The sequence below is a fragment of the Egretta garzetta genome, unplaced genomic scaffold (genome assembly GCF_000687185.1).
Source record: "Egretta garzetta isolate BGI_Z169 unplaced genomic scaffold, ASM68718v1 scaffold161, whole genome shotgun sequence".
NCBI classification, from domain to species: Eukaryota; Metazoa; Chordata; class Aves; order Pelecaniformes; family Ardeidae; genus Egretta; species Egretta garzetta.
The window spans coordinates 5,650,353-5,662,015 of record NW_009258754.1 but is presented as its reverse complement, the minus strand read 5'-3'; the positions used below and the strand labels follow the sequence as shown (position 1 = coordinate 5,662,015).

General features: G+C 46.4%; 1 protein-coding gene across 1 annotated transcript in view; it reads right to left on the bottom strand.

Annotated features, from left to right (window-relative positions):
• Positions 1-11,663, bottom strand: part of GPC1 (glypican 1) — a 115,155-nt gene that overhangs the window by 18,339 nt on the left and 85,153 nt on the right. Inside the window, exon 3 of the mRNA XM_035888840.1 lies at positions 9,734-10,125. Coding sequence (XP_035744733.1) covers positions 9,734-10,125 — 392 coding nt within the window. The remainder of the gene's footprint in view (positions 1-9,733; positions 10,126-11,663) is intronic.

Genomic DNA, 11,663 nt, shown 5'->3' with positions numbered 1-11,663 from the left:
CTGAGAGTTCATAGAATCATAGAATTGTTTCGGTTGGAAAAGACCTTTAAGATCATCAAGTCCAACCATTAACCTAACCCTGCCATCCCACCACTAAACCATGTCACTAAGCACCTCGTCTACCCGTCTTTTAAATACCTCCAGGGATGGGGCCTCGACCACTTCCCTGGGCAGCCCATTCCAGTGCCTGACAACCCTTTCGGTGAAGAAATTTTTCCTAATGTCTAACCTCACCTTCCCTGGCGCAACTTCAGACCATTTCCCCTCATCCTATCGCCCCTTACCAGGGAGAAGAGACCGACCCCCACCTCACTACAGCCTTCTTTCAGGCAGTTGTAGAGGGCGATAAGGTCTCCCCTCAGCCTCCTCTTCTCCAGACTAAACAACCCCAGTTCCCTCAGCCACTCCTCGTAAGACTTGTGCTCCAGACCCCTTCTTGGGCTGGCCTGGGCTTAATCTCTGTAGGCCACACAGCAGCAGGGTAGCGCTCTGGTCAAAATGAGCTAGATTTTTCTAAAACATAGAAAAAAACCCTTCTCATCCTTCCTCTATGCCTTTAAAGAACAAATCAAAATTGTGATTTGCATGTTCAGCACAAGTTACCCATCTTTGCACAGATACACATGCTTACAGATAACAAAAGCACATTTTATAGAGCCAAGGGACACTTCTCTCTCAGACCCACCATTATCTGTTCTTTCTCCCACTAAAGCATGTACCCATGTTATATGCTGATTTTCCAAACAACACCCACTGATTTGTAGACCTCTTTTCAGCATAAGGTTTGCTGCAAAAGGGGTGTAATCCCTCCTGGCCTGACCCCGGACCTCTCTGAATCTATAATAGAGGGAGGTTTTTTATCTTTCTGAACTGGGACCTCATTTGGCAGGTGACACAGAAGAACAGAGAGGTGCAAAGCAGAGACGTGTTTTCTGCTGTTACCCTAACGCCTACTGCTTGGAAAATATTCAAGAGCCTCCAAAACACCCTGAGTAATATGAGCAGAGAGAGGACCACAGAAGTGATGATACGAGTCTTAGATGTTACTGAGATTTCACAAGCTCTCTCTTAGCTAAAAGCTGCTACACCCTCCTCACTCCAAAAAAGCATCTATTTATCTAAGCCAATTATTTCCTGAAAAGGTGGCTGAAAAGACCAAAGAACGAAGCATGGGATGCACAGAGGAAAGCCCTGGGGAACAGCAACCAAAGAGACCTAGTGCTGGGACAAGCTCTGTACATCACGCCCAGGAGTTACAGGGTCTTTTTGACTGAGCAATGATCCTCCCTCCCCCTCAAAAGCTTCCTGAGTGTTGGAGAAAGGTTGAGCTTTAGAAAGCCACAGGCATCTGGAAAATCATTTTATCAGTGGCAGTACCAAGCTGCTACGGCAGCAGCATGACGTGCGGTTGGGCTGTGCCGCTGGCTCTTGGGCACAGCACGCCTGGCTCCTGCCGGCTGCAAGGGGTGAGCCTGGCTCTGCTGCAGCAGGGCTCCTCCTGCGCCCATCAGGAGGTGGCCAGCTCCTTTGGCACCCAGAACCTGCAGCCAAGCTGCAGATGCTGCTTTTGAAGTGCTGCCTTCAAACAAGGAAAAGAAAAAAAAAAGAAAAAAAGAAAAAAGAAAAAAAACCCCAACCCCAAATCCTTTCCCCTTTTGAAGCCTGGCTTAAAAGCAAATGAGAACCTGCAGCCTAGCTGCAATATGATGGGACTCCTCAGCCTTCAGGGGCCTTTAAGTACATCTGAAAGGCATTTAACACCAATAAAATAAGCTGAGCTCTTGCTGGTATTTTTCCTAACCCCCCCCCCTCCCCTTGCACATTCACCCCCAGGCTGCTGTAAGCCATCTGTGCCTTGCTTCCCAGGAGAAGTAGGGTTAGGTAGAGGGGAGAGATTTGGGGATGGAGAAAGAGGCTTGGGTGAAAAACACAAGCTGCTGGAAGAGCTGTCAACTCCCCTGGCTTGTCATGGGAATGCAGGCGGGTCAGCTGATAGAGGGAGAAAGCTGAGCTAGTCCCTAGTGCTGCCAGTGGTGGTGGTGTTCTGTGGGCTCTGTCCCCCCTAAAAAATTTGCCCAAGGGAGCATGAGGTTGGCCCGCAGGGAGCTCTCTGAGGCGTGGTGTTGGCGTTCACCGAGCTGGACCACATCCCTGCCATGCCACTGCTCTCCCAGTCCCTTCCTGGCTGCAGCCTCCGAGCAGCAGTGCAGACCCAAGGAGGGCATGGGGACCTGTAGCACCTGGCTGCGGTTTTGGCGTGACGTGGGGATGGTTGGGGTGAACACAAAATGCCTCCAGACATTCATATATATGTCAAAATGTGCCTTCACTAACTCTCAGGTTTTCCAGGCAGAAGGACTTACTGTCTGAATGGCTATTCTAACCTCCAGAAGCACCAAGTTAAACCCAGTGACATCAATCAACCAACGGATGCTGTAAAGCCAGCAGATAGCAGGCAGATTTCTAGAGGTAGGCATGTGTTCTGGGCAGCTAGAGGCAGAAAGCACCTATAGCTGGAGACCTCTACAGGTCTGGGGGCTGAACACAGCTATGCAGGCAGCTGCAGCCAAGGCATTCATAGCACCCTCACTTACCTTCTCATGCACATTTTAAAGACAGGTGATAGAAGTGAGGGCAGTTTTTCTTGCCAGCTGTGAAAAACCCATTCTGGGATAGTGTTTAAGAGAAAACAGGTCAGCTCTTCAATTCACAGATCAGGCCATGCATGCTGGGAAATACAGGCCAGTGTTCAGAGCCACCCCAATTACCCCAAAACCCTCAGTTGGAATTGTACAGTTGGGATAAAGTTGTCAGTAGGAAGAACAGCAGCTACAAAAAAAGGTCAAGCAGGTGAGCAGGTCCTGGCAGGCCGGTGGTGAGGCGCGCTGCAGAGCCACCCATGGGACGAATGGCAGCCCAGGAACACACTCAGAAAGCCAACCTTGCCCTCTCTTTTGTAACACGACCAGCACTGGGAAGACAGGTTTGTGATTCACCAGAGAGCTGGCCAGTTCTGTGATCAAGGCTATCTGCAACATTGCAATTTCATGCTGGAAAACATTTCATTTTTACAGTCTCTCCACAGAAGGGCCCTCAAATACTATGACCAAAAAAAGCAGGGCTGGGCTGTTCTTTGCATCTCCCCATGTGCAAACTAGAAATCAGGGCCATGGCTGCTCTGTGCACCAAGCTGTCAGCGCACAATTTCCCCGGTGAAAGGAGTGGGAGCTGCAGGTGCTCCCAGCCCTCCGCCGGCACGGGGGAGCTGGTGCGGGGAGCAGACCCTGCTCTCTCCACCACATGGTCAGCAGCTGCCTTGTGCATGTTTATGCCAGCCCTGATGTAATTAGCACCTTGACGTGTGTTAAATGAACCAAGCTTTCCAATCTTTCAGAATAAAACTCTAAAAGAAACAGCTGCTGGGCTGACAGAAATATGATTCTTCCAAAGTCTAATGAATTGTATAATCACTTCAGTCATTATTTTGCATCTTCCTTCCACAAATGCACAGCCACGAGTCCTTTGAGTGCAGTGAGTTTTAAGCCTCACCAGGCCCATCATTCAAGATACATCAAGCATGTTTCCAAACCCCCGTCAGGGATCAGAAAGCGAGCAGAACGCAGGCGCAGCGTGCTGGGTGGTGGTTTTGCTGGGGTCCAGTGGCAGGGGTAGGGCACAGATGACCACGCAGTTCGGTGGCCCTCTTGCTTTCACCTCGCTGTGTTCAGCTCAGCACAGGGTGAGGGGTACAGAGGATGGAGGCTGATGCCAAATCCGTGCCCTTCGCGCTCCAGCAAACCAGAGCTGCTGTTAAGCCTGAGGCCAAACAGACTGCCTGGGTTCGTCCCTGCCAGCCCAGCAGCCAAATGGTCATTTTTCAGACTCAGAAAAAAAACATTAAAAAAAATGAAGGTGAGGGTAATCCAGCCACACTGGGGCAGTGAAACAGGGAGCAGAGTTGGCCCTGTCTCTCTCTGCAGCCAGTGGTGAGGGCACTTCTAGACGGCAGTGACGATAGCTCCAGGAGGCAGTACGGCCTGCGAGGGCAGGACCCACACCTAACCAGGAGGATCTGTGCCTTCGGATTCCTGTCTAGTGCCGAACTGCCTTCAGATATTAAAATGAGGAAGACAGACAGACTGCTGTCATGTTCCTCTCCCTCTGCAAGAAAATACTGCAAGCCACCACCTGCCTATTCAACACACTCCCTGCACTGTTCATCTAACACAGTTATTTCCAGCTGGTACAATTTTCAATCCTTTGAAAACTAGATTAAATTGACTTTTAACCACCAGGTAAATATGGGAGACATATATCTGCTTGCCTGCATTATTTCTATTATATTCAGAACACCTATGGGGTTTTATCCCTGAAGGGTTGTGATTTAAACATAGTAACGGATAGAAATACTGGGAAGTTATATGTGAAATACATAAGGATTTGTTCAAGACTGCATGCTCCCCATCCAGCTCGACTCGAACCTGTCCAAACAAATTACAACATTAGTGCAAAACTCTCTCCTCAGCTTTACATGCAGCGGTGCTAGAAAAGGGCAGTGGGCTGCAAGGGGCGCGTATGGGGCTGTGGGAGCTGCTGTACCAAGTTGTTTAAAACAAGAAGGCAGCTGATGGCAGGCTGGTGACTAAGAGAGCACAGTAAGCTTGGGGAAAGGGATATTAAGCTTCTGGGTTTGCAGAGAATTGGGCTGACAGTCTTGGATCGAAAACATTTGAAGCCATGCAATTACACATACAAATCGCCTAGTCTCCGCACAACGGCACCCTGCCATCGACTCATCACCATAACACAAGCACACACACCTCTGCCGTGCAAAAACTGAACAGCTCCAAAGTGAGAGGTGGGATAATATCCAGTGAAAAGAAATGAGCATGGTGCTACAAGGATATTGCCACTTGCCAGTGCCATGGAACAACATTCTCCTAACATCTATTTACAAATACTAATATTGTCTTTTCAGGATCAAGAGGAGGCCCATTTAGATAAATGTTTAATTTTATTACAAAAGTGAAATCCTTTAAATGAAATAAAATGTTATTTATGTTTTTATGTACTTGCTGCTGATGCTCTGAATAAAGATAAGCCGCTGAAAGGATGGAGATGTGTCACCGAGCACACAGAACAGGAGTTTACTGCACTCGAGCTGTTTTAGCATAGTGGTGCTAAAGCGTGTGAAAAATATTATATTCTTCATTTAATTTTATTCAGTCAGATCAATTTTATGCCTACTTCACCCAAAAAGCAACTGGAAGCTGAAAGATGGAAGTCAACTATGTCCTTCCAAGGTATGGGAAGAACCAGGGTATGAGAAATAGCTACAATCTTAAAGGACATGAGGACCAGGAATGACCATACTATCTTTGTTACATTATTGACTTCTTGGAAATGTAAAGCATGTTTAGATAAACATTATTTTCCATATGGATCCAGCACATTCACTTAACTATTACATTTATAAAAATGCTATTTTTGGGCCTTTTTAATTGGATTTCAGTTCCCATCCAAATGCAGCTTGACCCACCATGTGTTTAAAAATTATTCACATGGTAAATAGGAAAGCAGCCATTTACCTTATACTAACATAAAAGTTTAAAAAATAAGGCTGAAATGTATCATAAGACACAGTATTGCTTAAATAAAAATGTACTGATAGACGACCTTCACCGGTAAAATAAAATACAGGATTTAGTGAAAAAGCTTATAATTAGTATAGAAAATCATCACATTTTGTTTCAAACTCAAATGAGAATCAGCTTTAAGAACATCTACTGAGAAAAGGAAATGCAAACAACTATTAAAATTGATTATTTAAGTATGTGTTTCTTGCTTACGTAGCTGATGTTGCTTCACATCAATCCCCACTACCATGGGGAAACTTAAAATTCAGAAGCAAAAAGCAACGAAGATCCAGCAAAGGAAAGATTGTCCTAATAACTCACTTTCTGACTGATGAGCAAAATTAATTTTAAAACATTTCCTCTCCCTGCCTTTGGAAACAGAGCATTATTTCTTTACTTTTTCTGCTCTCTCACCTGAGACTCACATGTTGTCACGTCTCCAAGGGGAACTTGAGGACTCTGGTTTTTTTTATGTGCATGGGGAAGCTCTCCTCCCCGTCCGCTAGTGCAGTGCAGGCATGGTGTTGAGATGCAGGACCCATGCACAGTCTCACTGCCCTTTTTGGGTGCCCCGGTGCAGACAGGATCACCTCTGCTACCTGTCCCCTACAGCACTCTGTGCAATAGTCCTGACCTAAGACTTAGATGCCTGAGCAGTATCGTAATGTGAGTAGTAAATAACAAAACCAGCCAGGATATTCCTGTTTATCACTCTGCATCTCTCTGAGGATTTCTGCTTTGGTTTTATAAGGTGTTATGTCTCAGCCCTTGCCATTTTTACCATCTCAGTTTTGCTTCCCGCCCCCACAGTATTTCAATTCACCTACACCACAGGAGCATATTCTCACTCTCATTGCTGAACACAGCAAATACTCACACCAAGGGTGGATCTCTGAGCAGCAGCTGGCAGGCAGTGAGTCTCCCAGCACAAGGCCTTCACCTGTTCACATGAAGCTCAGCGTTGCAGCGAATGCTGTTTTGGGGCAACTGCCAAACTCATAACCAAAGAAAAGGATCCTAAACAAAACTGGAATATTTCTTTTCTCTTGCTCTGGCACACAGCACAAGATGTGCATCCCTGGGGGAGCCCCTTCTTCTGCATGCCCTTCACTAAGGATTTGGTGGCTGCTGCTGTTTTGGTAGCTGCTACTTCATGCAGATGATGAAAAATTCAGTTGGCGTAGTGCAACTTCAATGAAAACTTCAATTTGTGCTGAAAAAAGAGCTACAGAAACACCTAACGTGAATGTGAACAAAGAGATGCTGCCCCAACACTCCCACCCACATGTGGCACATCAGTAACCCCTAACCCTGTTACCAGGGCAAGGTGCCAACCTCCACGTCCATCCCTAGCCCTGCCTGCAGCCCGGGCTGCGAAGAGCCACACCAGCCACATGCGTGCCCCAGGCCCCCTCCCACAGCCGCTGTGCAGATGGCAGTGCTTCCGTCGCTGTCAGCGTGGGGCCAGGTTGGTGGCAGGAACCACGGCATTAAAAGCTTTAGATCTTGATGTCAGGCCTGCAGTCTGTCAAGGTGACTTTGTCTTAAAAGCTAGGACAGCAGTAAAGATGAAAAATGGTTTTGCCATTTTCTCCCCGGCTGCCCTCAAACTATTTATCCCCAGCAGGATGCAAAGCGCCTGCTCCCGGCACACTGCTCCCATTCCTATCCCTGCACACCCACCAGCCACCAAGCCAAGGGCTGCCCAAAGTGATGGCTTCCTACAACATCAGGCAGCCAGAGGCTGGGGAAGAAATGCCCCTTGTGCACAGCAGAGAGTCAGCAGGGATTAAAGAAATCTCACAAAATCCCCACCTGTTGCTCAGTCGGGGTGGGCTCTTCCCCATTTTAAGACAGCCAGAAAATCTGGCAAACAGCACCAGTCTTTCTCTAGGATGCCCAGTCATGCAGACTCTGCACAAGGACCCAAAACAGTGATAGGATATAGGTGACAAACACTGAACTAGTAGTGTGTAAGTAGATGAAATCAGGAGGGTTTTAATAGAAATCAGTAGCTTTTCTGGGGTTTGCAAATAAATAAACCCAGAATAATCTAATTTTCCAGAAGGCCAAAGCTAGTTAATGTATTTCTACATGTCCGTTTCCATGGGCTTTCCCCAGGCTTCCTGACTAAAACGCTCACCGCTGCTCCCTAAGAAATTTCAGCTCAAAAAGTTATTTTTAAAGGCCGCTGCTACCAGCTGACAGGAAAGTCAAATCCCAGTCTCTGATCTTAATAAAAGCCTTATACACTTTCTCCTAATGTTGTTAGTATAAAGCAACATGAAAAATGACTAAAACCAAAGCACGAGTTGTGGATCGCATTCTGCACTTCACATCCACTTAGCACAAGCGTAATTGCACATCTGGTCAAGTGGGTAAACCAGGCCTTTTGTTTTAGACACAGCTGAGGGCTACCAGGGCATCCATAAAATGAATTTCCGACCTCTGAATTCCCACCTCCTCTTGCCTCAAGTACTAAACCCATTCCTGAAGACAGGGGAAATGGGCCAGTTTTGGCCTCTGTTGCAAAATCAGCTCTCAGGGAGCCTTTGCTGAGGTTTCCTGACTCAGTTCATGCAGATTGTGCTACAACAGCAACATGCCGGGTTACCTGCAATGCCAGGGAGGGCTCATATGAGACAGAGGCATGGCTGGGACCCTCCTGGAAGACCGTCTACCCTGGAGGAACAGGATGGGGGAGGCAGAGGGAAGAGGAGGATCTGTGACTGGTCATGTACCCCACATCCCATTTGATAAGTGATGCCAAGAGAAGAATAATTCAGAAAGGGGTGAGCAGAATCAAAATGCAATGGGTCAGAAGCCTACATGAAGGTCAGGGGAAATGTGCTGCATGTCAGTATCTCAGGTCCTTCCCTTCTGCTGATACCATGACTGCAGTTGCTCTGCCAGCCTGCTTTAACCCCCGAACTCAGCTACAGGCAGAATCACGCACATTGAGCTGGAAATCTCTGTCATTCAGAGGATTTATGAAAAATATTTTACTTTGGTCCCCTTGAAATTACACCATTCTCCTCTTTTATCTGTCTTAAGTGTCAGGAGAGTGTGATGTTAATGAGATGTACAAAGGCTTTTGGGTAGCTGAACAGTTTTATAGTCCCACATTGATAAATTAAAGCATTTGTCACTGTTACCACATTAATGTTTCTTCCTGAGATCAAAGTCTGGGTTTGCTGCATCAAATAGTACCATCCTTTGCTACACATTACCACACATTACCTTCTGAGGAAATTAATTGCAATTCCATATTTTTACATTCACAGTTTAATCACACCCTGATTCTCGTACCTGCTGATTGCCATCTCCACATGCAGTATGCAAGTAATTTTTTAGTATGGATTTTCTCCTTGTTACCTGTGTGAAAGGCCTGAATATCTTGTTTCAGGACAATCACCTTCTTCTGGCTCTGAAAGGCTGCTTCTGCAGTAAAGAATACAGACAATTTCCTTCCTCCTCAAACCCTGCATTCAGTCATGTTAATTTACATTTATATAGCACCTTTCATCCCTGAAGATCCCAATGCACTTTACAAACTCACCCTCTCTGTACACAGAAGCTGTGCAAATATACACGGCTACATAAACAGACACAGCAATCCCATCACCAACCGCTGAAATGCATCCCTCTGTGTGTATTCCCAGCACACTCAGGACAAGTCAGCTCTGCACACCCTACATCATATTGCCATCAAGGAAGAAAAGAAGGCAGTGTGATCTAGAGGCATGCCATTTACCTGGGGGGGGAAGCGCGAGGGATCTAGGCAAGCAACAGCCTAGGCAACTGACATCTCCTTGGCATAGGTTAAAATGAGGTAAAGACTGATTTGCGGTGAGTTATACATCTCGCTCCTTCTGTGCTATCAGTGGCTGTAGAAGTTCAGGCTTGCTGCTCCCTTCCACTGATGGGTAAGTGAGAAAGTGAAACCCATCAAGCAGTTTGTTCTTTAAAACTGAAAAATAACCTGCTTGCTTTGTAATGAAAACATGAGGGGAAATAACCCCCCCTCTCCCTAACAGCAGTAGTTGACTGGCTCCTGCCAATCTGAGGATGGTGAAGAAGGAAGAACCCCAACATACCTGAGACACCTTTTTGACCACGTCGCTGCCCACAAGAAAGCCCTGCGCGTAGGAGCGTGCTGCAATGAAGGCTCGGGTTGCCTTCACCTTCAGGTCCCTGGGAACTTCCCCGAAGGGTTTGTGCTGCTCTGCATGTTTCACCATGCAGTCCAGATACTCATCTGTGATATGGTACTGGGGATTCATCAACTTGAAGAGACGCTCCAGCAAGCGTGTCCAGAACTCATTGAGGGCCTCTTCCAAGTTAATGTTGGAGCCCCGGTAATAGCGGCGTAGTTCACTGTACAAGTCCTTGAAGACCTTCATGTTTTGAGTGTACAAATCTCCGTACAGGCTTGGAAAAGCATCATAAAGGGCCTTTTCTGACTTGTTCAACAAATCCTGGAAATAACCTGAAGAGACAATAAAAAGGAGACAGTGATGCATCAGTTAGGCAGGATCCAATGGGCTGTGCTGTTTGGCAGCACAACTGAATGCCCTGAGAAAAGAGAAGGGCCCTAACAGAGCTTTTCCTACAACCAACCTTACCTACACCCTCAGGCTTGAGCCTTAGCTGAGAAGATTGAAGGAGGAACCCCCTGCTGCCAGTGCCAGAGAACCATGGTCTGGGCCTCTCTGCCTTTTCTGGCAGCCTCACCTGGAACCAAAACTGAGGCTCTTCTCAGAGTGTGTTTCCCAAGGACTCCTTGCATTGTTCCAGCAGCCTCCAGTCAGTCCCTAGCCAGGCATCTTCACCAGCCAGGGCTCATAAGCAGTGGGTCGATGTGGACATGTTCAGGTGTAGCTTGCAGAAATCCTACAGCAAGTGGTTGTCACCAAATGCAGTTCTGCAACCTGATTGCTGCCTGGCTAATCATGCTGAGCCATGTACGTGAACTGCCATGAAAGTAATTCTGACATAGAGTTGTCAACATGGAAGATGCTAAAAGTTTTCTTCTACACTGCTCATCGTATGCATCATGAGCTCATACACACAAGTTAACAGAGAACATTTAAGGGCATGTGCCAGAATTCAGGCACATGAAAGACGTGCAAGCGACTCCTGGAGCCTGAATCTTTACTCGTAAGGCAAGAGATGCAAGACAGCTACTTGATACAGTAGGAAAGGTTTGTACACAATAAAAGATGCCAAGCAGATGCCAAACCACCATGTTATCCTTAAGCACATTACCAGTAAAATGAAAGAAATTTTTGTATTTCTGCCAAATCATACCATGACAGAATTTTTCATGGACTCAACATTAAGGCTTGAAATAGCAAAATCCTTGAGTTACGCCTTAACAATTAGTCCCTGAACACATAATTCATTTTTGGCTAAGGACTAAGTGTAATCACTGGCACTTTTTCAGTCTGCCTAAATCAACAGAAGAATCACGTTGATGTCCGCTTCACTGGGGCCAGCATGTGACACTGCCCCTCTAAGCAGTACACAACTGTGTAAATTCCCCGACTTCCACGAGGCTTTAGTAACAACCTGGACACACAGGTAATTTTCAGGCTAACACACAAAACTTCATCTGCTTTATGGAACACAGGTGTCATTAATCTAAGGAAATTCTTAAACAGTTGAAGAGAAAAAGTAAAGTGCCATAGTGTTACTCATAGGTTTTCTTTATGGAACGCATCAACTGGCATTGCTTACGTATAATGTAATTTGCCATAACTGCCAACTATGGCCTTAGGAGACACTCAAGCCTGAATCAAGAACCATCTGCTTCTGGCACATAAGTTGACACTTGTTAAACATCACTAGAAAACATACAAGGACTTCTGGATGCTGCTCAGGCAACGGAGGTTTCTGCTGTAACAACTGCTGTTAGCGTCAGACTAGTCTATCAATATTATCACCCATGCCAGAATGAAAAACAACTTACTTGCATCCTTATTTTCTTTAGGTATAAACAACTAAATGGTTTTACACCCTAGGTTC